This window comes from Thunnus albacares, chromosome 1, assembly GCF_914725855.1.
Source record: "Thunnus albacares chromosome 1, fThuAlb1.1, whole genome shotgun sequence".
Taxonomy (NCBI): Eukaryota; Metazoa; Chordata; class Actinopteri; order Scombriformes; family Scombridae; genus Thunnus; species Thunnus albacares.
The window spans coordinates 10,053,413-10,079,627 of record NC_058106.1 but is presented as its reverse complement, the minus strand read 5'-3'; the positions used below and the strand labels follow the sequence as shown (position 1 = coordinate 10,079,627).

Below are 26,215 nucleotides of genomic sequence, written 5' to 3'. Positions count from 1 at the left end.
CCCTGCATCACTGACTGACAGGAGGGAGGAAGTACTGTACCTACTGGAACAACATGAGTGACATCTATGGACAGAATCAAAGGTTTCATTTTCTTACAAACAACTCTCTTTACAGGCTCTCTCTGTGGTGCAGCTCAACACTTTGTGCCTTACAGTTCTCACTGTTATTAAGTTTTAAGAGATGCCGACCAATTGGCACAGATAATGAGTGACCAATTATCCTTTTCAGCTGCCAGACTGAAAGCCAAGGGTATTATGGGTATCAAGGGTATTGTGTAAAAAAAAAAAAATGCAGGAGCCAAAATGACAGCTATGTTCTACATGGTTCCTCACCTCCACCAGCTGCATGAGGTTCTCAAAGTACTCCTCCTCGTCGATGGTGAGCTTGCCGTTGTGGTAGATGATGCGGTAGTGCTCCACCTTGCCGTCGCAGCTGACGCACAAAGTGTAGTCGCCGGGGTAGTTGGTGCTCTCCCTCACCAGGAACAAACCCGTCTCCGGAGGGTAGAGGAGCCGCTCGGCCTGCTCCCGAGTTATCTTCCCATGAAACCAGCTGGAGGGAGGGAAGGGAAAGAAGGACGAGAGGGGGAAATGGAAGCAAAAGGGAGGAATAAAAAAATAGAGAAAGTGTGAGAAAAAGACAAGACGTGGGAGAAATAATAATACTATAACAATAATACAAATCGTGCCAGATCTTGCCAGTTCACATCCTCATCTCTTTGTCATTGCTAACAGTATCAGATAGGCCTAAATCCCTCAACAGATCACACAGCTTTTTATTTTCACTATACTCATTTTGCTCATTTGCAACATTAATCAGAAAGAAGGATGCACTTCCACAAAACACGGCCTGCAGCCCTCCTCTGAAATGAGAACTGAAAAACATGAGTGGGGCGGTAATGGGAAGCCGGGAGCAGCACTTCCAGTTTGTTCAGCCTGAGCGGTGCAGGGGCGTGTCCGTCTAGCCTCAAGGAGTCAGTGAGAAAGTACCTGAACCCAAACAACAGGAAACATGGTCCTCGCAAACACACACATGCAAGCACACACAAGAAGCCTGGGGCAGAGTCGGAAACTGACACACAGGCACGGCAATAACAGGAAAATGCAAAAACTGCTCAGATGAGGTGGTTAGTGGGACAGAGCCAAGTCACCCGAGGATGGACTGTCTGCTCAACACACACTGGAGTAAAACAAGAAGAAGAAAAAAAAAATCAACAGGCTTCTACTTAGCTAAAAAGCTGTTGAGAGTTCTACTGGTTTTAACGTGCTCAGGGAATAAATAAAGCTCTTGCTTCCTGATTTAGAAGCTGGCTGTATAACCCTGCTTTACCCTCACCATATGGCCTGGTGACTATATCTATAGGCTACTAATGGATGGATTAGACAGCTGCATTACGCTGTCATCTACATCTACTGATCATTTCAAATCTCCTCTATCCTTACACATATACACAGTACATTTCTCACTGACATGTTTCTTAGACAGCAAATAACAGATTGCTACCTATAATCTGCACATGTCAAACTGTAATGTATCTTAGTTTTCTCAATGAAAACAGCTGGACTAGGACAAAAGCTGAGCCCTCGTCTCAAGGTTGCAGAATTCTGATATCGCTTCAATCTATAGATCTGCGGTCTTGAGCTCTAACACACCACTATCCCAGCAACCTCAACCACAAAACAGCGGACTGTATCCCATTGATTTATGTCACTCCTAGTGTGAAAGGTCGTATTAGCCACAGTTGCGCCCCACAGGGTCTCTCCATCAGCCTTGGCCGGTGAACTGGTGGCAATCAACGGCTATAATTGATTTAGCCTGTTTCCCGTGGCTGCCTCCGTCACTCCCTCCTCCTCCTCCTCCTCCTCCTCCTCTTCCTCCTCCGCCTCCTCAGACAGCAGAGGCCCTTGTGGCAAAGCAGCTTAATACGGGTTGAGTTGATTAGATCAGTGCAGGCAGCTTCTCCGATGGACAGCAGCTCCTTAACTCCCACTAATCCGAGAGCAGGCGCCAAGCGTGGACGGTCCAGAGAAACACAGAGAGCCTTGCTGGACGCACACTAGCTGTTCTGTCCACAGAAATTAACTGCTGTGCTGTCTCATACATTACATCATACTGACAAAAAGTCCAAAAACTGTGGTAAACAACTTGGTGGGACAACAGGGAGGGAGGAAGTTAGGCAGCAGGGTTGAACACCCTGGGTTTCTTTGTGGTGGTGCTGTTGTGTGGAGCAGATATCTGCCACATGGGGGCAGCAGAGAGAGTGAGCTGATATATGGCAGTGAGGGAGGAGAGGACTGTATTTACTCCTGAGTATCAATCGGTCAGCATGAGTGTGGGGACAGAAGAACACAGCTGAGCCCTTATGTAACCCAGGGAGGGAGAGGTCTTCTCTGAGACATCTGTTAGTCATTTATAATGAAATCAACAAGTCCCTCTGGGTTACAACTAATGGCTCTAGAGGACCGGCTCCTGATGACTTGAGTATTTTGAAAAACATATTTATCTATGCAGTGATCAAATTTTGATCAGTTTCAAACTGGTCACTAGTCACTAGAAGTCTACACAGTCTTCACACTGAAATCAAAGTAAAATGATCAAAAGTGTTAAGCTTCAGGTTGCTTTCACCAAAGAAAAAACACTGAGAAATTTGAAAAAAAAAAAAAAAGGAGACTTTTGAATGGACTACAAGAATAAGTACAATGAACAATGAACAGCCAATGTGAGAATTTACCATCTCTAGTTAAATCTAATCAGAGCTACAGCAAAGTTGCTGCTAGTGTTGAAGTTCAGTAATTCATGCTGTTCATGGTGTGTTTGCAAAGCCCTCACAGTTGCATTAAGACTAATTTGAGGTTCCCATTGGGCCTCTTTAGGGCGTGCGCGCACACACACACACACACACACACGCACACACAAACACACATACATACACACACAACAACATGCCAGAGCTGGATGACCCAAGTTCAGAATGGTGTGGACAGGCAGTATGAGTGGAGGCAAAGGGAGAGGGTCAAAGCTTTCAGCAGCAGTTGATGAAGTGAAACACAGAGGGTCAAAAGTCCATTTAAATGCTTCCTGCCAACAAACAGTGTCATACCAACGACTGTTGTGAGTTCCATATGCACTGGTGAACAAAAGACTGCCATGCTTATGACCGCCTAAAGGTTTGATCCATGGGCTGATCTCTGTATTTAGAGTGAGAGTACACCCCCTTTATTGCATACAGATTTCCTAGATTTTAGAGGGCGAGTCTTCTTATAATCCTCAAGTTCAAATACTCGTTAATTATCATTTGCAGTGTAAACACAAAAGCTTTGGCGGCTTTCAGATGATGATACTGAAGCAGCCTGTATGCTCTCGGCTTTCCTGTCTTGTTTCATTTGCATATGCCTCTCGTTATGTTTTCCTCTTTTTGAAACAGCGGCTGTTTCAAAGAGCCTGATTCAAATGTAGTGCGCAGCTGGTGCTGGCCTCTGTGGCAGCCAGACAGCGACAAGAGAAGACGCAGTAAAAAACCAAAAGACTGTTCGGGTTGGAATTTCCATCTTTTGATGCTTCGCCTGACTTTTGAAGTAAACACTACATTTTCCCTCACTGCAGGGAACAGAAGTGAGGGGGGGGGGGGGGGGGGGGGGGTTCAACGACTTGTTCACAGACCTATGAAAGAAGGGGAGCATTTGTGACGATGATGATGTAGAAGCACAAACATATTCCCCTCTGGTACTTACGGCATAAGACTGAGTTTCCCTCCTGACTTGACTCCTTCCCTTTTCTGGACATAGTTTGCTGGGATGGTGCCCTCTCTGCCCACTGTGTTCCTCGCTCTGTACCAGTTGGGATCCTGAAACAGCCCAACACATGACAACAAAACCTTCACATCGGTGTCAATAATTGAAGTGTGCTACCATTTTCACAAACATTGAAGTCATTTTTTTTAAATTGAGGAGCATTCCTGTCCCTCATGTCTCACTCTGAATTCACTGAGTTGGTGGCAGTGGTGATGCGGTGCAACAGAAACATTGTTCTCTTGTTTGTTTTGTGCCAACATTTAGTATAAATGCTAGTACCATAGCTGCTTTGACTGATATTAGCATGTCTGTTAGGGATACACACAAATATCCACACATTATCTGTATCAGCCGATAAAAATATCAGCATTAGTGGGAAGTGGGAAGAAGCAGCGGGTCTGTCAGGCAGCTGAGTGAAGTGGAGCCTGCTGAGGAAGCAACGGGGTCAAAAGGGTGAAACAGTCCAAGGAGGAGCTGCTATGCTGGGCTGCACAGACAGGAAACGCCTCGGCTGACAGGATGTACCATTCTGTTTATAAAACGTCTTCTTTTTGGTTTATAACGGCGGTTGGCAACCAGTGGATTAGGTGCATTACCGCCACCCTCTGCTCCGGAGTGTGGACCAGAGATTAAATCCTACACATTAATCCTGTCTGTCTAATAAACTCAAAGAAAACTCTACTGCTCCACCCACTTGACAGGTTTATTAAAGTTTTAATGCTGAGCTCCTGAACTCCAGTCTTCCTAAATTTTTCCTTCATATATTGTCTTTCTTGATCATGCTTAGTACAATCTATGATAGCATGCATAATAGTCTCCTCAGCCAGGTAGGAAAAAATGAGTGCATATATCAGTATCAGCATCAGCCAAAATAAGTTGAAAAATATCAACATACTGGATATCGACAAAAAATCCAATATTGTGCATCCCTAATGTCTGTTGATATATTCATTTATTAGCATGTCAGCATTAGTATTCCACTTGAAGTATGAACTACTAGTTTTGGCTCATAGTTTAGCTTGAAATGAAATACAAAAACTAAAAATATCAATCTTATACTTGAGACAGGAGTCATATATTAATATAGATACTGTAACCCAAATAAAACATGATGCATTGCTTTCTGTTATTAGTGTTGTTGCTGAAACTATTTGGTGTATGAAATTGCTGCATTGGCCATTTCAGCCTATAGTCATTAATATAAGTTGTTTTTGAGACATCAACAAAAATGTTAAATATCAATAACATAGTAGAGACAAATTTAGCTGTGTTTGGTGTTGACAGTGAGTGTTGAGGTGGGTTTTGGGATGGCAGAAATAGAATTGAGCCTTCTGGAGGTGTCATGGTCTTATTTAATTTAGATGAAGTGGTTTGGAGGAAAAGTGCTGCTTGTGTGACAGTCTTGTAGATTTAAGGTGACATTGTTGTATCCTGTATTCCCACTGCCCTTTTTTAAAAAAAAACAAAAAAAACAACTGAACTGTTGACTGTACACTTTGTTGATTGCGAAGTTCCAGTATTCAGTACATGATCAGTCACTGGGGAAACTAAAACTGAAACATATAATTATATATAATTAACAGTGCAACCTCACAAACACATAAATTAAAAAGCCTTTAAACAATTAACTCGTTACTCATTCCTTGAATAGTAATCATCTGGTCAGGATTGTAGATTTGGTACAACGTGCTTCCTTACCCTGGTTACCCCGATAATGGTAAGTACATCTCCTTTACAGAAGGGCAGGTCCTGTTCATTGGCCGTCTGGAAGTTATACTTGGCTACACACTCTGTGCCAGTCGACCATGGTGCCTACATCACAAAGGACAGAGAGGAACCAATATTAATCACAATACTGTAACACAGTTTAGCATGAGGAGCTGAGTTTGGGCGAGTTGGTTTTGATCTGCCAGTTACAACACACAGCTATGGAGCCAAAATTAGAGTAAAACAGGCACAAGGGGGAAAGTTAATGGAAGTAACTAAAAACAATTAGTGAGAAAATTAGGAATGACACAGAAACAGTGCAGATAGGTAACACTGAATGAGCAATAGCACATCCCAGTAGGGTGATGAACAGTGTGTAACTGAAGAATCTCCAACATTAGATAAAAAAAACCGTCCACACAGCCAATCAAGCAAGAGGACGTGTATGGTCAGCAACATAAAACCCAGTAAAACCTCAAGAATTAAAGTCAGAAATGACACACCTTAAGATCAGCATCCAAATGCATATTCACGTGACCTTTTATCATTTTTACACATACATATTTTTAATTGGTGGGGAAAAAAAGACAATAGCCAGATAGCATTATTACCGCTAAAAACGTCAGCCTGCATTTTCAAAACACTTGTGATGAAACGGGGTGCACGCATAGTGGTGCAACACAGACTTTCTGCAAATTTATCACTCTGCAGTTGTACAAGAGTGTTTAAGTTACACCACTTCATAGTCAGAGATTAGCGCACCCCAAGGTGATAATGTGAATATTGGCAGAAGGTTGAGAAGCCTGTAGGGTACAAGGCACAGGCTAAAACAAAATAACAGGTGATATCTTAATAAAAATGCTTTTAATAACATAATCTAGCCCTCCATACTAAATAAAAACACTGCGTAAAAGTGAAGTGTTTTGTTAGGTTTTCCCCCTCATAACTGCCATATAGCCAGCATGTACACGCTGGCACTCGTCTATATGGACTTGTCCCTGCAGGCGACCTCTCTGAGGTAATTGACTGCCCTCTGTCATATACCTGCTGGGACAAGCTCCAGACTCTCTGTGTACCCTTGAACTATACATATACTATGTACTATACGTATACTATACAGTTTTGTGAAATGAATAACTGGAAAAATATCTCTCAACGCTATGCACACAAGTGGGATAACTTTTAGCTCCATCAGTCTTATTAGTTAAAGTCACAGTTCTGAATGTTAAGGTTGCTGACATCAGGTAATTCCCAGCATAACTCCATTTAACTTTAACCTGAGCAGAGGTCTTATCAGCTAGGAAATAAAAAAAAAAAAAAAAAAAATCAGAACACCGTTGTGGGTGCACAGAGCCTAAAATAAAAATAATCTGTGTTCAGTCTATTAGATACTACTGGTTTCCTGGCACATATTCAAAAAGTCACTAAACCACAGTCGCTGCCTCATAATTTTACTTTACTGAAGATTTCTTGAAAGACTGAATGTCACCATTCCCCCCCCCACCCCCCCCATCATAAAACTACACCTTCTGTATAGGAGTCCTTACTATTGCTTTCTTGTTAGGCTTAGAAATGTAAAGCTCATAAATACTGTAGTTTCTCTCATTGTCAGTCACTCTGAACACTGTAGGACTGGCAGCTAAACGCCTAAAATACAAATATGTATGACAGCAAGGATAAGGATGTTGAGTGTATTCGGTTTGTATTGTTAGATCAGCACGCCGGCGTGATCAAAAACATGCCACAATACAGAGAATGAGATGAAATGACTACAAAGCAGCAGGTGTGCGAGTAAGGTCCTTGTACAAGCTGCTTTTCTCCTGACAACACGCGGTACAGCTCAATGTGTCTGATGCGGTCTCAGTCAATACTGCATAATGAGTTTGGAGCGCTGGTGATGACGGCTACTCAGGGTCACAGAGGAAGAGGAAAAACCTTGCTTCTCCAGTTTTATTCATTTCAATGGCTTCCATTGAACCAAAAAGACATCTCTTTATTTATTTTAAAAGCTGAAAAGATGAGTATATTGATCTATTAGTCAAAAATGGGTTCTGATGACATTTTTTTAAATGGTGTATTTGCATAAAGGCCTTCCACAAGCAGAGTCAAATACATCACAACATGTCATCATTGCTTGACAGGAGGACATATGCCATCATGCAACTCTAGTATGACCAGTTTGGTGGTTTATTTGGTAGCTAAAAGCTTCTTTTTACAGGACAGCTGGCTGTTGACGGATGCTTAATCGTTATCAAATCTAGTTTTGGTCACAGGTTGGTAACATTACCAACAGGTCAAGAGACAGTGATAAAGAAGGCCTGATGAAATCTAGAGGAAACCCACTGTCTAATTTTAGAAACACTGTCAACACTAAATCTTTAGTGCATTTATGTTCCTATAAACTGCAGGGTTTTGTCAGCGTCTCCAGGATCAAACATCCTGAGTAATTAGACGTGGTTATTGATTGCAGCACTACAACACGATTAATTATATGCAACTTACATTCACAGGCAAAAATAGAAAAATGGAAAGATAATAAGAAACAACGCATGAGAAGAATTAAGTCAACGCATGTTACACGACCTGTATGATATGCATGAAAATACTGAATTCTCTCATTTGAAAGATGATAAAAGATTTAAAGTGTTTGATCAGATTCCAGCTTTGGTCTTTCTAAATTCCTAAAAAGGTGATGTTTTTCACCTGCCTGTAGTGGAGCACTGTGGTGTGACAGATGAAAACAACTTGGATCAATAAGGACATTTGAAGGCAGAGGATGTAGGAGGGAAAGTAATCCCGCTCTGAAGCTGGCGCTTGAGAAGCATTAGTTAAACCACTGAGACACCACAGGTAATTTGAAACCAGGAAAACTCAGCTGGGTACTTTGATGGATGTGTGCACACCAGCTATGTACATTAACACCATGCTACAGATATGAGTTTATTTCAGCACCTATGTGTTTGGCACATGTTCCCTTGTGTGTGTATAAATAGTCGAGAGTGTGTGTGTGTGTGTTCATCCTTATTCAGTAAAGTAGTCTCATTAAAATTGACACACACATATCACTGATCTAGCGATTAATGAAAAAAAATGACATAACTGTTAGTTGCTGCCACTTCCACCATTTACCTTTTAACTTTTACCTTCCTTGTTGATATTGCAGTAGTTGCGAGTCTGATTTCATGTGAGTGGAGAAGAGTGTAGTTAAGTGCTAATTGGGGAGCTTTGGTTTGGAAATGGGTCACAGATGATGCTAGTGAAACAGGACCAAACAACAAAGAAATTATTATGTGTATAAGTTCATTCTTGACCTCTGAAACAGTAGTCTGACAAAACGTTATCATCAACACTGAGTCATATCAAGGAAGACTGTTGTTTTTATCCAGATAATGAACTTTGTCGTCAAGTAAACAACATTTATAAAGCTCCACGATGGCGCAAGTTATGATATAACTGAAGATCTGAGATTTTTGGACAGGGAGGAGAGTTTGGATTTACAAACTTTTTAAGATCATGATCAGGGATCCTGAACTACTTTGGTATAGTTGGCACTCTTAACCCGAACAACTTGAGATGTACATGGCAGAAGAAAATCTATTAATTCCTTCCACCACCAACACTACAGGCAATTGAATTCTTGTCTACTAAATGAGAACCAGAACTACAGAGAGAGAAAGAGGAGCCTTTTTTTGTATTACTTGTAGACTATATTTTGAGAAATGAAACAAAAATCTTGAGCTAGTTAGGCTACTAAGAAGCCCACAGTAGCAGATAGGGGTTGTCCTGATCAGCTTTAGGTGTGTGTAGTCGTACAAAAAGGGAAAGGAGTAGAGCTGAAAAAGTGTTGGCCCACCTGTGCACATGTAAACCTGTACACTGGGTAAGTAAAGGTGAAAAAATGCAATGTGTACTTTACTTACGTGGATCCCAGACATGATGAGGGGGAATTGGGCAGCAGGTGTCCTCAGGCAGGTGGTGGTCACTGATCAGCTAGTACCATCAGAGCTGTAACACAAGAGAGCAAGACATTAGACATATGACCAACAATCTGTTAATTTGAAAGCAAGACACAGTAAAGAACGCTGAACCTCTGAGTGTGTGCTTCACTTTTACACTTAAACAAAGACACTTTTGCATTCAAGCAAAAGAGGGCAGGAGAAATCTAGATAGTCATAAGAAGCAAGGACGAAAAGATGAGGACATGTGTTCATGAATATATGGAATGGTTAAAAATGTGCTCAACGTAATAGAGTCGTTGTCGTCTAGATTTGAAAGGTCAGCAGCGGAAATATATTAAACATGCCTGTAAATAGACATGCTGTCAATTCAAACTGTCAAAGGGGACGTTAACACAACGGTGACAAAAATGGAATCACAGTAAGTAACAAAGAAAAAAAAAAATCACCCAAAAATTAAAAAGATGGAGTTTTTAATTCTATAGCACAGTAAATTGTACAAAAATGTGAGGGGTTTCTTAACTTATATGCAGCACTATTCAGACAAAAATAATACATTTATTGCAAATGTAACTCATTATTTATGATACTGAAGGTGCAACAAATCTTATTTCACTAAGCCACTCTTCCTATTTCTCATTTTTAATTCCTGCATCAAATGAAGATATCTGCTGGTAAAAGACTGGTAACAGACAGAAAGATGAAGGGCTGTGTGATATGACGATATAGATCGTGTGATGATAAAAAGGTCAATCATTCAATATTCTGCTCTATTGATTATTTAATTGTGTTGCAAATCACTCTTTATGGCAATATTTTTTATCATTTAGAGTGTGTCCATCTTTTGCGTGGATTACAATGATAAATTACTGTTGTTGGCTTTTTACTAGCGAAGCTTTTATTGCACTTACAGTAATGTAACGAGTTCAGTTGTCATCAATTCTGTCTGTCTGTCCTTTGCTCAGCCCCGCCCGTGGTGAACCACAGAGAGCAGAGGAAACTAGCGTAACCATAAATGACAGCAAAACACAGTAGAGATGATCTTTATTTATGTTGTTCATCCAGTTTATGTGCCCTTGTTTCATTTCAGGTCAGTGTGAGAGTCTCTCTGTGTTTTACTGTCATTTACAGTTGTACTAGTTTCCTCTAATCTCTGTGGTTCACCACGGGTGGAGCCGAGCCCTCCCGTGTGTGTGCCGCACACACAGGAGAGACGGTGAACTAGGTGAAGTAGTCAAGTTACTTTAAATGCAATAAAATCTTTGCGAGTAAAATGCCAATAAGAGTAGTTTAATTTAATCCGCGCACAGGATGGCAAGACGGGGGAGGTGGGGGTGGGAGACACGGACCAGAAACAATTTATTCTTCGAAGTTACCATACTGGGATAGGAGATTTTGGTAATATCGCACAGTCCTAGAAAGGTATATTTAAAAAGGTTGAACTGTAGAAAGGTTGTAAACTGATGAATCTGAAATAATAAAAGTGAATGAGCAGAAGGCAGTTCTCTGCTATAGGCCAAGACTGTCAAGCATCTTGCTTCTGCAGCCAATAACTAGTCTTTTAAAAAGGTGACCTTGATACAGTGACAGAGAGAGAGAGAGGAGGGGGAGACAGAGTGAGAGAAAAACGTGAAGACAAACTGTAAGTTAAAAAGAGTGTGGTTGGGTGTGTATGCCTACAAGAGCATGCGTGTGGCTAAGAGGTGCATCTTCATGTGTGCCTACATAGACCCATATCTCTGTACTTTCTTCAGGAAGTCTTTCTGGGGTCTGAAAAGTGAATATGTATGTTTTTTTTGTGTGTCTCTTAACCACCACACAGATGTTAATAGTTAATTCAATTTCCACTGAGATTCTTTATTTAAAAATAAACAAAGAAACAGAAGTAAATCAGTGGTGGCACACTACAGTAGTACAACAGCCTGAAGGTGTAACAGTGACTGAATAAGGCCTCCTGCAGTAGTACCCATCTAAAGCATCTCACTTCCGACCCGCCTGGAGAACAGGAAGCTGAAATGGGGAGGAGGGTGAGTGAGAAGGAGGAAGTAGCTGACGCATATTTTCCAGTGCTACGTACAAAGTAGGGAAGGGCTGTAGTTGGAGACCAATGTGAGCATGAGTGCTCTGGTCACTAACTCCCTCTAGACCGACTACTGCCACTCTTAACGGAGTCACGTCACAATAGGTTACTAAACACAATGAACAAAGCACTACAAACAACCTGTATATAATCCAGAGATTAACTGTCCTCACTAAAAAAATGATTTAACCTCCCCCCTCTCCTTGATCTACCCTGCAGCTCATAGCTTTCACTTTGATTCAGTCTATTTCAAGGAAAGAGGAACATTATGTCCACTGAGCATAGCCCAGTTCTTTTCCACTTGCATTTACTAAGTAACTCAATGCTCGGTGTAATTTTAGAGCCATGAAAATGATGCATCCCCTTCAGAGAGCCTGGCTACTGGCTAGCACGCTCTGTGAGAACATCTATGACCACCGCAAGCTTCACAGCGCTGCCATATCCTGTGTTGATACAGGAAACAGCCTAATTGCAGACCATTGCAGATCTGTATGCAAACTGAAAGAGCCAAATATATCCAAGGCCAGGCTGCTCTGGTGCACAGAGAGGGCACCCGCTCCTTTCCCTTTGCCATTCTTTACGTCTAGAGCGGCGCGGCTCACCAACCCACAGCCACACTGCTAGCCAATGGAGGAGAGACAAGTGAGGGCTATTCTTATCTCTCTCTCCAGTGCTGAGGAATGCCTGCGAGCTATTCAAGAGCTTCAGCATCACACTGCTCACATCACTCTCCTTAAGTTAGTCAAGTGGTACTCAGCAAAGGCTGCAAGAGGCTTCTTCAATTCAATTTTCCATAGCAGTAGACTGTAGAGCAATGCCACTGACTCTGTATGCTTTGGCTGTTCACAGAGTTTCTCACAGAGCGGAATACCATATACGATATTCCAACACCCAGACTGAAAATGAACATGTTCGCTACTGAGAAAAATAGGCGTGGATAGTACTACACCACAGGGTGTTGTCACTGTATAGCGCAAAATTACCCTTATTGAATATATATGTAGAAGCCTAAGGTTATTTTCAGGCAGACAATGGCACTGTTCTCTGCAGTGGCACCCCCGCTGTGTGGATGCAGTGGTTCTTAATGAAATGAACAAGGGGCCTTGCATGTTTTTATTTTGATGCTGTGCTTTGTTTTGTTAGTCTGAACTGTATGGCTCCTTATATATTAAGGTCACACATCAAAGTGTACATTTTACATCCTGCTTCACTCCGGTTACCAGATGTGCCACACACAAGTGGAAATCACTTCCTGCTCCACTCCCCTCCTTCTAATTTTCTCTCTCTGAGCTTCATGAGCTCCTGATGACAGTGTCATGGCAACACACAGCGATGTAACAGCATCCTTTGATGAAGCACTTCCTAAAGTGCAGTACCGAATGACAGTAATATGTTTGTGTCTTGTGTGTCCCATTTATTATCACTAGTATTGTGTTCTAAATCACATTCTTCTTAAGGTGTCTGCACAAGTGTCTGTGATCCGCATCTGCGGCAGCAACCTCCTGTACTGAAGCTGCTTTGATGGATCTACATAAAAAGAGATGTGGGGTCCTGTTGCTCCTCTACCAACTACTGTATGATCTTGTTTCACTACATTAATATTTCACTGCTCTGTGCCTCTGAGACAAATTCCTGCATATTCATCATACTCTGAGAATAAAGCGATGTTAACTCTTGTTACCGCATGTACTGCACCACCATCCAGAATCCTGAAAGAGAGACTTATTTAACTTTTTAAGTTGGTTCTCACTCAGGTGATTGTCATGATGATTTGTATCTGATCGTCATATCTGCTTCTGTTTCTTTTGCAGCACAGTTTGATGTAATCTGCTCATATAATTTGCCTCTCATCTAATTATTATGTTATTGTAATTTGTTAGAATTTTAAAATCTTTTTTTTTTTTTTTTTTAAAGGGGACATATTATGCTTTTTCTGGTTTGCAGTTTTTGCATTTCTATACTGTCATGATGTCAGATATCTATGCCGAACATGGTCAATGTTCCAAAACTTGAGGTTAACATATGTAGAAATTCTGCCTGAAAGTCAAAAGCCAGAGCTTCAGCCTGCTCTGAACGCTTTGTTTGCAACAGTTTTTTCTATCTTGCTGACGAGTTGATTGTTGTCAGATTGTTGCGTATGCTCATAAACAGCTGTCCTTTCTGTAGCCTTGGTTGCTGAGGTTGTTGCTAAGGTTTTTCTGTGTTATTTGCATTTTCCACTCTCATATTTTGGATCGGATTCCGCTGAATATGTACGGATGTATCTGAGAAGTTGACACTCCGAGTAAAGATCGAGAAAAAGTAGTGAAGTCCTACAGGTTTAGTTTGTTTCAGTTTGTTTATGTAGCCTCCCAAGCAGCCAGAAGTTGGCCATGACATGTTAGAAAATAATTACTATTTTTACACCAGGTAGTTTTACAAACTTTCGTCGGAGACAACTGGGATTCACTTCGCATAATCCGCTGTTACTAGAGAACCAGGCCCTTTTCCGTCAAAGTTAGCGCTCAAGAAGTTCTTTTAAACCCAGCTGAAGCGTCCGTTGACTGGTGGAGCTGCCAACGGCTTGGCAACGGCTGACACTGGCAGCCACCCACAGCTTTGGCTTCAACAGCTGCTGGGAGGTCCCCGGCCGGAGGGAGAGCATTTACCGGGCGGCACTTCACCAAAAAGCACAGCGTGAGAGGCAATTGCTCCACGGGTGACGGCTACAATGAAGCCGCTTTTCAGCAGAGAAGTGAGTAACGTTTAGTGCACCGAACTCTGCTGAAAAAAAAAAACAATTTAACATAGCGATGATTGGTGATGGTTCACTTGTTAACTAATCATTTAAGTTACATTTTTACTGTAGTCCACATTTACCTACAAAATATGTGCTAAATTAAACAGTGGCTCCTAATGTTACTTTATTTTTAAAATGTCACCAATATTGCTTGCCTTACACCTAAAACAAGGCCCATTTTAAAAAGTGTATTTTTATATGGGAGTTTGGTGTCAGTGTTGGTTCAGTTTGGCCGTGCTTTCAGCGTTGTCAGTGGACACTCTCCCAGCGATTCAGAGCAGAGAATACTGCTTATATTTTTTTTATTGAAAGCTAACTTTATATACTTGGCATTTTTTTAATCATTCAAATTCGACTGGGTGGTTAATTACACATTTTTCAGTGGTGAGACAAACTCAGAACACATTATTGCTCTACACTGACTTTAAAAACAAGTTCACACCAGCTGCTCTGACAGGGGATGACAAACTGACTTAATCTAGTCACAGTGCAGAAAATGGCAATATAGAGTAATATCACATTTTCTAAATTCATAATTGTTGGCACTGCCATGACATTAATCTCATCTAGATTTGAAAGCTTGAAACATTCACAAATCAGGTTCCCAGTTCCTTGTTAATAGAGCAGATCAAATGTGTCCTCTTAAAGTATAGAGTTGTATTTTTTCTTTGAAAGCGAGTAACTGTTTTGGACATTTAGCTTACGCTTTTGTCCAAATCTTATTAGCCGACGCTCAACCTAAGAATAAAGTGCTGTTTGTACTGGACACCTACCATGTAAAACTTAGAGCAACAATCAGCTAAACATTACAACATTATCACAGTTTCTGTTAGCTTCCCCTGGATGAAGAAAAGCTTATAACAGAAATCAGCGGAGAGAGCAGGTGTTGAGACTGTTATTGTCAGTTTCTGAAAGTACTGTGACAAAGCCTCGGGTTATGTAAACAGAAGTCTCTGGTCCAAGGCGGGCCTGCTAGAACACTGTCCACAGGGTTACACAAAAGTCTACTTTTACTTTGGGCCAAGCAAAAATTTCACCCCAGATACATGGCTGCTTAAATCATGTTCTGAGGGAAATTTAATATATTAAGCCTGCATTAGACAACAGCTCCCATTGCACTCAACAAAGGACAGCATTATGTACATTAACCAGTAAACAACATCCCCATCAAATTCCACGACTGGCTAGTCAAGTAATTCCACCGAATGAAGAGAGCACTATAAACACAATAAGTTCAGGACATCGTACATTTGGTATAAAGCAGCTGTGTGTTGCTTCTTTGGGAATGCAGTTTTCAGCTTATGCCACTCTGAGGTTAGCATTTCGGTGATGTAGAAAAGCTAATAATTTAGAGGACTCAAATTAATAGTCATGTTTTGCCATAAGTTTTTTTTAGCCTTCTACTACTAAGGAGAGAAGAGAGGATGGACTAGAGCAGCTTTGCAGCGGGCTGAGGTGGATGAAACATATGTGTAGCTACACTGTACAGCAAAAAGAGAATCAGCATTTGATTGGCTTTATTTCAGCCGATATGATCCGTTAAAATATACCTGGATCAGCGGCGACACCTTCTCAGGACGTCCCTAATTTTTGAAACAACTATGCTGTTTTTGTAGCAAGTGATGGTGCTGGCAGCTAATTAAAACCATGTCCACGTGTGTTTGTGGACGAGGCGCCTTCCCAATCTGACCAGTTACATCAAGTCAAGTCGGGTGTCAGTTTCTCTGGAGAACTGATTTGAAAATGAGAAGCATAGTATGTTTTGCCTTCTTCATATGCAGACACAACGATAAACATCTGCTTATGTACAGACTTGTCTGTGACTAACTGCCTTCCTGTATGATCCGACAGCTGGGCAGACACAAACGGACCTGCAGACTCTGTGACACTTCCCTCTACAAACAATCATGCCTTAAAACATCATCCAGCCGTTCCACTGAGTATTGTATTATCCTGTATGATTCAGTATGTAGTGCTAAAAATTGTACAGTTTTGTATAACTTCATTTGGTATAGTATACATAGATTACCATTTCTATCCATTACATAATTCAAACAATGACTTATTTCTTAAAAGAGGAGAGGAAAGAACAGTTATGACAATTGAACCCTGACTCATACTCAGTACAAAGTTTGTATTGTAGTATTGTAGTGTACTGGCAGCAGAAGAAGGTGGGGGGGAATATGGAAATGTGACCTACTGGGTATGCAAATATACAGTATAAGCTCACAAAAAAACCACTCAGAGGGCTGGAGGCTCTGCGGAGTGGACAGCATGGAACTGTCAACAACAAATGATTCGTGGCTGCATCACATTTCCCCATATGTAAAGTTCTTGACAGCCAGCCTGTTTGCAACAGCTAATGATGATCACATATGAAGCATATCAGGTGGCGTGCATGTCACAATGAACAAACATGATACCCCTGGTTGGGAAATATGCAAATACGGATATGTGTACAATAGTGAAGTGATACATTTTTAGTGTCTGTCTCTATGTCTGACATTCAACACAATTTGCATTTTACCTCTGTCACAGTTTCACATGCAGCTGAGGCTGAGAACAGATTTGCAATTAGTGAGCATGTGAGAGTGCTGCTGTCATTTTTTGACAGAACAGACACACTTTTTCATTACAGGATAAACCCCCCCATGACCACTCTACTAGCAAAACTCAGCTTTGGCTTCCAGTAGCAAATGTTGATGAGTTGATATATCCCCGATCAAAGGAAACTCAAAAGGTCATTTTAAGTGCGAGTCTAATGATAAGCAGCACACAGACACCACAGATAACCTTTGAGAACTTGCTGCTTACCGGACTCATCATTAAATTACAGCATACAGACTGACAGTAGAATGGAGGAAGCAGATCTGATAGGCCAACACGGCTATCATGTATGTGGCCAAGTGTCTGAAACTATTTTAATAAACGCAACTTATTTTTCAAAACCTAACAACACACTGATACAGAGACTTGTCCAGCATATGGCATGTGCTGGACACACATGTAGCAACAATGCATATGTTATACATTTTTTCATACTTCTTCGTTTTTGTCTCTGTATGTGTGTTTGCAATTGCAATTACAGTATGTGGATGAATGTGTGTATATGAGAGCGTGTCTATGCTGAGACACCCCCCAACAAGGAATGAGGAAGTGGGCTTCATTTAGTGCAAATGCAGACCCACGATGAGCCCAGAGATGGATGCAGTATCTCCAGTATAAGCCTCAGTGTCCTCATGTCCTTTTCATCTGGATGACCTGTCTCCCACCACAGCAGGCAGTCGCTACTAGGCCTCCACATGCTCCAATGATTACGTGGACCTGACAGATAGTGTTCAGTGCGGGGATGAAAATGACCGTACAACAAGGTTTCCTCACCGTGCTAAAACAGCAAACTGGGTTCTTATAAATAAAGAGATATTCGTTCTGCAGAGATTATACATACAGTATATACTATACATGTATGTAGTAATTCTGTTTCCTGGCTACTGGTCCCATTTATCATCATCCACTAAAGAAATCACACTGTTTGGGGACAACACTAGAGACCTCTTTCTCAGTACCTGCCCACTGCAAGTTCCATACTCACGCTTGCTTTAGACCTGTTTTTGCCCGTCAGGTCCTGAGGACAATATCAAGGTTTCAGTTTCATTAATTGTTCAACTCTCAGGACCGAAACAAAGAGCTGAAAGTGCCTGAAACTGCAAAGAGCTGAGAACTGTTGATTCTCAGTGAGATCAGCGGTAACAGCAACACTTCAATATCACAGAGTCATTGGGTTTAATGTTTATATAAAAAAAAATACTAATAGGAGGTCTAAAATGTCTTAAGCAAAGGAAGGATTCCATGATGCATGAGGAAATAAAGCAACAAAGATTATGTATTAATGAATACATTTGAAACTTTTTTTTTAAAAAAAAGCTCAGACACTGAAACAGAGAGACTGTATCAGGGGGAATTCAAAGCAGCAAACTGAAGGTAAATATTTTGGTACAAACAGGTGCATAGAAGGGACTCTGGAATCTCAAGTAGAGCAGAGAGCTGCCATGGACAGTAAATAATAAAGGAGAAGAACATGGAGCGAAGGGAAGTTTAGAGAGTCTGTAGCTTACTCAATCATTACAACTGTGTGGCTGCCTCTGCCATCTGCCACATGAAACATTTCTAGCCAGCGTCACCTTTTTTTAGATTTGGGGCTGATTTCACTGTCCCACAGAAATGCCTCTCTGCGTTTTTCCTGTTCTTTCTGGCTCATCAAGAACAGAAAGAGACCGAGATGCAGTCTTCTGTATTGTGGCATCCTTTTAAACATTTACTTAAAGGGGACATCTTACGCACTTTCTGGTTTTCTGTTATTTATACTTATTTATTTATGATGTTATCCTGATGTCGGATGTCTATGTTAAACATAATCAAAGTTCCAAAACTTGAGGTCAATGTTGTATTTATGTAGAAATACTCCCTGCAAGTCAAAAGCTCTTTTTTCCTACCTTGCTGACGAGCTGACGTCAGCTCATCATGAATGCCCACATAAAAGTCCGTCTCTTCTGTAGCCTTGGTTGCTAAGGTGTTTCCATGTGTTGTTTGCCTTTTCCACACGCATATTTCAGATTGGATTCGGTCTCGAACATGTACAGACGTATTTGAGAAGTTGACATTTCGAGTAAAGAACAAGAAAAAGTAGAGAAATCCTACTACTATAGTTCGTTGCTACTATGGTTTGTTGACCTAGCATCCAGAGCCGGCAGAAGTCTGCCGAGAGGGGCAGCTTCCAAGAGCCGGCCAATCAGGACAGAGTGAGCTCATCGAGAGGGCGGCCTTGAAGAGACGGGAGCTAAAATGGCCTGTTTCAGACAGAGGCTTAACTGAGGGGCTGCATAAAGGGCCAGCATGAGTTAAATAAGGAGTTTTTTTTTAACTGAAAATCATCCGAAGACATAGACCTGGAAATGAGCATAATATGCCCCCCTTAACTTTAAAAATACTGCCCAACTCAACTACTAGAAGGATTAGATCTAAGTGCCTGGCTCAGGGGGTATCTCACTGTTAATCATGAAGGGGGAGGGGGGAAGATTAAAAACATTTAGTGTCACCAGACAGCTCAGAGATTTGAACTTACAACCTTCAGTACACACGTGCCTTTCAATAACCTGAACTCTTGACAGACCGCAGTAAGACGGCTTGATGGTTTGACTCAGCCTGAGTCTGTTACATACATAATTTGTGATCTGGATAACCAACAAAGCACAGTTGGTTGGTCTACCGGTTATAAAAAAAAAAAACAGGTTGTAGTCCTGTATTAAAAAAAACATTAGAAGTAATCCAATTTAAGCAAACAGGCATGGTTGTGCTATGAACACCAACCCTCTGCGAGTCAGATGGCTGCATTGTACTAAAAGAAAAAAATGGTTTAAACTGGTGCCAGAAAAACAATGTCCAAAGACCAGAGATCACATTGAAATTCTGAACTGAACAACAGGAAAAAAACTCACATCCTTTCTTTGCAGCGGAGCAAAGGAGTCATGTGCGTGTCTAATCCACAGCCGTCATCCCCTATTTTTATCGAACTGAATGAAAAATAGAGCAGCGTGACAGAGAAACCTCTTCCACCACAGACAGACAGACAGAAAGATAGGTGGGTAGACAGGCAGCCCTCCTGCCTGCCTGCTTGCCTGCCTGCCTGCCTGCCTCTCTGACGTAACAAGTGACAGGCTTGGGCTGGCCACTGATGACAGATTACAAAAGCAGGGAGGCAGGAAGTGGAAGAAAGAAAGGAAGAGGGGAGAGAGAATCCCCCCTCTCGAGCTCTGGGAGGCTGCTGGACTGGAGAGAGCAGAGGGGAGGAAGGGTAGTGGTGACGGCTTATTGTTTGAGCTCTGTGTGCTGCGGTTCCAGTCTCAGAGCACACTCATCCAGGCCTGGCTATTTATATCCTCGCAATATCCATGCAGGCGGAGGCAGGCTGCAGTCGTTTTCATCATTGCATACATTATGGAGACGCTGCATTAAAAGAGTCTGTCTGCTGTGAGCGTGACTGCTTGTGCTAATTTTCACACAGGATTTCCCCATTTATATTTAGACGAGGTTGGGTGGCGTTTCCAGGATTGTACGCTGTGTTTTTTTTGTTTTTAGAAACACGTCTGCACAAGTTAAAGGACCAGAATGCCCAGTCAAGTTATATATTTGTGTTGAAAATGTAATTAATTCAAATTAATTTAAATGAATTCTTCTGAACTCTAGTAATACAGTAAAACATGGAGCTTTTCTCAAAGACTGAAAATGCAGCTGCAGCATTGTGATGGTATAAACTAAACACCAACTGATTTGATCATGATGAAGGAACATGTCCTCCAATTCTACAATATGGCACTTTCATACTTTTTAATAGTTTTCACAGCTATGTTAGACTGTGGCTGCTAAGACACAACTTGTTAGTGGGAGAAATTTATTGTTGGTTCAATTCTCTTCAGGAGCAAAGCTGATAATAATAAAAAAAGATACACTAGTGCTAGTCTTATCCTTTAATACTTGGTTGTAATTTTTACAGTAGCAGGTAGTCAATACTAGCTTTGCTAGCTTAGCGATAGTTAACAAGAGGATGAAATACACGTAGAGCTGAAACAATTAGTCTGATCAACAGAGACAACAATTCACTGGTTCGAACAGCTCAAATGTGAATGTTTACTGGTTTTCTTAGACTTTCATTAAGATAGTAAATTGATTATCTATGATTTTTTAACACAGCAATTTAAACTCAACTTGGATTTTCCCTATTTCTAACATTCTACAGACCAAAACGATTGATCGGAAAATAATCGGCTTATTAATCAATAATGAAATGAACTGTTAGTTGCAGTCCTGCCTACATGACATACACAGCTCTTCACACACAAACGGTTTGTGTTTAGCATACAGTGAAGAGAGTTAAGGAATTAACTTGAGTGCAACATGCTCAAAAGCACAGTAACAGCAGTGAGTATGTGTGAATTTGGCTCCATTAACTATTGAGTGTGAGATGCAAAGTAAATCACGGTGGTGAAAGTGTGTGTGTGTGTGTGTGTGTCAAAATGCAGAGTGAACAGAAGGATAGACTGACTGACGACTACTCCGGCCTGAGTGCAAAATGATATGTGGAGGCAGATAAGAGTAGGAAGCTCCCAGAGTGGTGATGGAAGGGTTGGGAGGTGGAGGTGATGCGGGCTGAGAGCCAGAGGCTTGTGGTGATCTGGGAGGCTCTGTGCTCTTCTGACAGGACATCTGCCCGGCAGGTGCATATTGTATGTGCGCACACTCTTACTTATCCTGTGAATGTTACTGAACTGTCAAAACGTGCACGTCCTTGCACACAAGCTCACAAAGGCTTTATCCTCTGGCCTAATATATGCTGCCACTTAGATACATATGCATACATATTCTTCCACCGGAGCCTAATGTATGCTGTCCCTCAAATACGCACGCATGCACACACACACACACACACACTGAAGTGGCTTCAAGCATCCCAGGAGGTGAGAGAGAATGGGTAAGGAGAGAGGGAGGGGTGGGGGGGAGCTGCCTGCTGCTGCTTTCATTGCCTCTCCTCCTCCTTTGATGGCAACACATGACAACTCTTCCATTCAGACCAGAGGAGGAGGAGGAGACGAGGAGGCAAAGCATGAGGATGGAGACACAAAGAATGTCATTAGCAGCAGCCACAGCGGGGTGCTGGTACAATATGGCAGCGGCATTAGTGGTGACTGCAGCTCCAAATCTCTTTAATAAAAGAAGCATTCAGTGGCAGCGGCACTGACACCATGGAGAGAAATCACACTCAGTAGACTAAAAAGCAGAGAGGCACACGGGGAGAAAACGGAGACAGTAAGTAAGAGAGAGGTTAAAGGCAAAATCCAAATTGCAGAGGACGCTGGAATACTGTGTGGCTCAAAATAGAGATTATACAGATTACCTGAGCGGTGAGTAATCCCATATTGAGAAAGAAATTGACTAGGTACAGATTTAGTGAGTGCAGCCTCGAAAAAGAAGGTAGACACAAGCAGATTTGGTTGCTTGAAGGAGAACACAAGGACAAATAGAAAAAGGAGCAGCACTTCCTTCTGAAAGATATTCATCAGGTACTGCGGCCGAGCTTTAGTGCTGGCTGCTCCTCTGGCAACCAGGTCAGACCTCTGAGTCTGCTCTGATCTGTGGTTTTGTCAGTTATGTCAGCTGTAGGCTGGTTTTGATCTGCAAATAATGAATTAAATGCTGGATAGGCTCCTTTGCATTTAAGAATACAGCGTTGAGAAGTTTTTCCAAGGGGCAGATTTTTCTTGGTTCATATTCAGTGTTATCCATTGTGAACCTACTGTAGCCGTCTCTGTCACGTCAACATTTTTCTAGCTCTCTTCTCCTTTTTTAAAAAAAAAAAAAAAAAAAAATCAGCACCGCTTTGGCTGGTTATATGTGAAGAAGTTTCTCCTAAATCTGACATAACTGACATTAAATCAGTTTTGGCAGAGAACATGAATGGTCAGAAGATAAGAGAGACCTGAAAGTAGCAGCTATAGAAAATCTAATCCCTGTACTCTCTACATGTCATCATTTTACATTTCATCTACATTTCAGGCCCGACCGAATCTCTTTGTTTTCTGTTATGTAACATGTTTCAAATTGCAAATCAACATTTCAGCATTTTGTAAATGAAGAACATTATGTTCTACGGATGCATATTCTAATTTGGATCAGAGTTCACAAAGAAACAAGGGAAGTGAAAAGGAGACAGACAAAGAAATGGAGACACAGTGAGAAAGAGACATGGTGCGCTGTAGAAAGGGAAATACAGATGACAGAGTGAGATAGCGAGAGAGAGAGAGAGATGCTCACAGATGGAGAGGACAGAGATCAGGGGAGCAAGGACATAGCAAAGGAGGAGGAGTCAGAAGAGTCTAGAGGAGTGGTGGGTGTAGACGACGAGGATGGAGGATAGAGACAGACATGAAAGTGCTGAGGACTGCCTGGTGTCTTGGCAGAGGACTATAATCTGCTGGTCCTTAATATTAACAGCAGTCATCTGTCGGTTCCAATGCCAACCATGAATAATGGAGGCTCCACCCAGCTATGCCAGCACTCTGAATTATTAATTCACAACCACAGACTTGCATTAGTGCACAGTGTGGGGTGCTCTCCACTGCGGGGTCCAGGCTTTGACGGAACCACACGCGCGCACTCACACACAGGGAAGGGAAATTGTGTTTATACGCATGTATGCAGACAGATATTTAAAAGGCTGGTATTGTGGGAAGCTTTGGGATGGATTATGGTGATGGTGGAGGCCCTCCTGTGCTGTAAAATTACTCAATTCTATCACCTCGGTCTTTTTCAGTTATTTGAAATTTTGAAATGCGCGGCTCAAGAGTTAGCGGTGGCGGAACCCATTACTACATCACACCAGAAAGTCAAATCAAACATGCTAGGAAGCTTTAGCATGAGCCCAGCCCTGCTGTAGCTTCTGTAGTCGGAGTTTGCGTCTTAGCTGAATTAAGAGCGAAGCAGGACACTGGAGGTGTTGCTAGTTTTTCGGCAGCGAAAAAGTCTTAACAGCCTTCCAGAGGAAATATATGCCTGGAATGGCTGAAATTCATTTTTGGCGACAATCTTCCCTCTGTTATCGGCAAGCGGTTGTGTGTGAGTTCCGCGCATTTTATAGCTGACTGTCTGCTTAACGAGACTCAGTACGCTGCAGGATTTTCAACTTTATCATCCTCAATCTTGGAATGAAGTTTTAAAACAAGCGCACATGTAAACATTGTTTCTTTCTGTTACTCAGCTAAATGAATATAATATATCTGTGCTAAAGCTAAGCTAGCGACCCTCAGCTATGTTTCAAAAAAAAAACCTGGAAACATGTGAGGAAACCTGGACACAATCTTACAGTTCTGAAACATCCTTTTGAAATCTCAACTGTGCAACAGCAGTTTCTTCCTCTTCATTCAGGGTCAGTCGGTTCATAGACCACTATATACTGTCTTATGTCTCCAGCTGCAGCCATTACTCCAGGTAAAGATGCGGTGTACAGGAACTTGCATTATTCATTAGATCGTATTCCGATTGGCTGGGGGTGAAGGTAAGGGCCACATCTCCAGCCAATCGGAGTCGGTGCTCATTAATAATGCAGATTTTTATGTAAATAGCTTCCGAAACAGCCTGCTGGAGGACAGAGGGGAATCTGGGCTGTAAGGAAGGATGGATGTAGAGAAACCGAAACAACTTCTGTTGAATAAAATGTCACAGATATGTTTAAAATAGACTCAGTATTTATAAAAAGGAGTCCAAAATGGCCACAATACCAGATGTTAACATGTTTACATGCATATTCACACATTGGCAGGAAGTGAAATTATTCTAGTCAATGATGTGGCTAACAGGTTTTTCCATTAGACAACTTCTCTGCCACAGATATACTGTTTCGTTTTATATTTTGGGCAACAACGAATGTGATTTATTTCACATAAACAGTGCTGTTACTATCATATCGCTATCATGTCACACATTTCAGGGTAAGTGATGAATAGTGGCTATATTTAGAATTACTGTTCCCAAAAATGTAAATATACAACAAGTATCTGGTTCCCCAAATCTTTGCGATATGAAAGTGATAAATGAACAACTGTTCTCTCAAAATCCAGCAAAATAACCAGTTAATAATCATAACTGTTTCAGCTACAATAGTCCAAACCCTGGAGACAAAGCTAACTAGGTCATTAGTTTCTTTTCATAGGCTAGGTTAAGAAATGTAGCCTAATTAGCTGAAAGGAGAACTGCCTGACAGATGTAAATCAGTGCACCACTGCTTCGATAGTATGCTCAGCGGTGTGCGTAGTGGATGTGAGTGAAGGTCTGAGGGCTGGGTGTGTGCCTCTGTCTGGATATGTGTGAGTCAGAGACTGAAACACTGAGGCATGTATTGTCACTTCTCCCTGTCAACAATATGCCCCAGTTTAGGCCTTATTAAATCACACCACTCATACAACCACATTCACATGTGAACACAATCATGTGCACACAAACAATTCCTACTTTTATCACTGACTTTGCATCTGTTGCAAGGAGTACCTCACCGAGAGGACTTTTTTTCCCCCCCTTGCACTCCACACCTCTCTTGATCAAAGCAGAAAACAACTCTGCTTCTTCATACACACACACAGTCAGCCAACACAACCTGCCAACCAGTCTCCACTGTCAGGCAGGAATACAGAACATCAGTTGAAAGCGATGAACAAATTCATGCAATTTAAAATAACATGCAGCTGTCTTTAAAGCATTTGAATGTGTGTGTGTGTGCGCCACAGAGAGTGTTGTGTAGGCTGACAAAAACTGCATTTGGGCTGCACATCCAGAGACTGTTTTTACCTGTGGAAGAGAACATTAGGTGGTAAGGTGATGGTAATGGTGTGGGTGAGAAAACCCTGGTAGACAGTGAGACACACGAGAGGCATCACAGAGAAGAATTTCTGCTAATGCAGAGCCAGTGTTTGCAGAGGCAGCAACTGCAAATCTTGCCTGCAGAGAGCAGGGTTCAGGGATTTCTTCAGTAAATTCACAAAAGCCTCACACACACACACACACACACTGCGTATAGTGATAACCCTGTTCACTCTCACAGCCCAGGGACACACATACAGCCTTCAAGATAAGTCTGTTTAAATGGCCTAAAAATTATATTGCAGTATATTTTCAATATTCTGAAGTAACAATGAATATCATCATTATATATAAGTTTGTCCCTTATCATTTCTATAGACAAACAGATGGGTGTTTGTCTATGTACCCTCTCCATATTCACTCTGCCTAAAAGTGCATGTTCACCTGAAAGGTTCGTAATATTAAGGGCCATCCCAGAGTAGCACTAAGGCTGTATTT

The 26,215-nt window shown here is 41.6% G+C and overlaps 1 protein-coding gene across 1 annotated transcript in view; it reads right to left on the bottom strand.

Annotated features, from left to right (window-relative positions):
* LOC122997304 (tyrosine-protein kinase CSK) overlaps positions 1–26,215 on the bottom strand; it is a 47,387-nt gene that overhangs the window by 9,986 nt on the left and 11,186 nt on the right. Inside the window, exons 2-5 of the mRNA XM_044373404.1 lie at positions 9,420–9,504; positions 5,491–5,604; positions 3,733–3,845; positions 334–553 (exon numbers count right to left, since the gene is read on the bottom strand). Coding sequence (XP_044229339.1) covers positions 334–553; positions 3,733–3,845; positions 5,491–5,604; positions 9,420–9,434 — 462 coding nt within the window. The 5' untranslated portion in view covers positions 9,435–9,504. The remainder of the gene's footprint in view (positions 1–333; positions 554–3,732; positions 3,846–5,490; positions 5,605–9,419; positions 9,505–26,215) is intronic.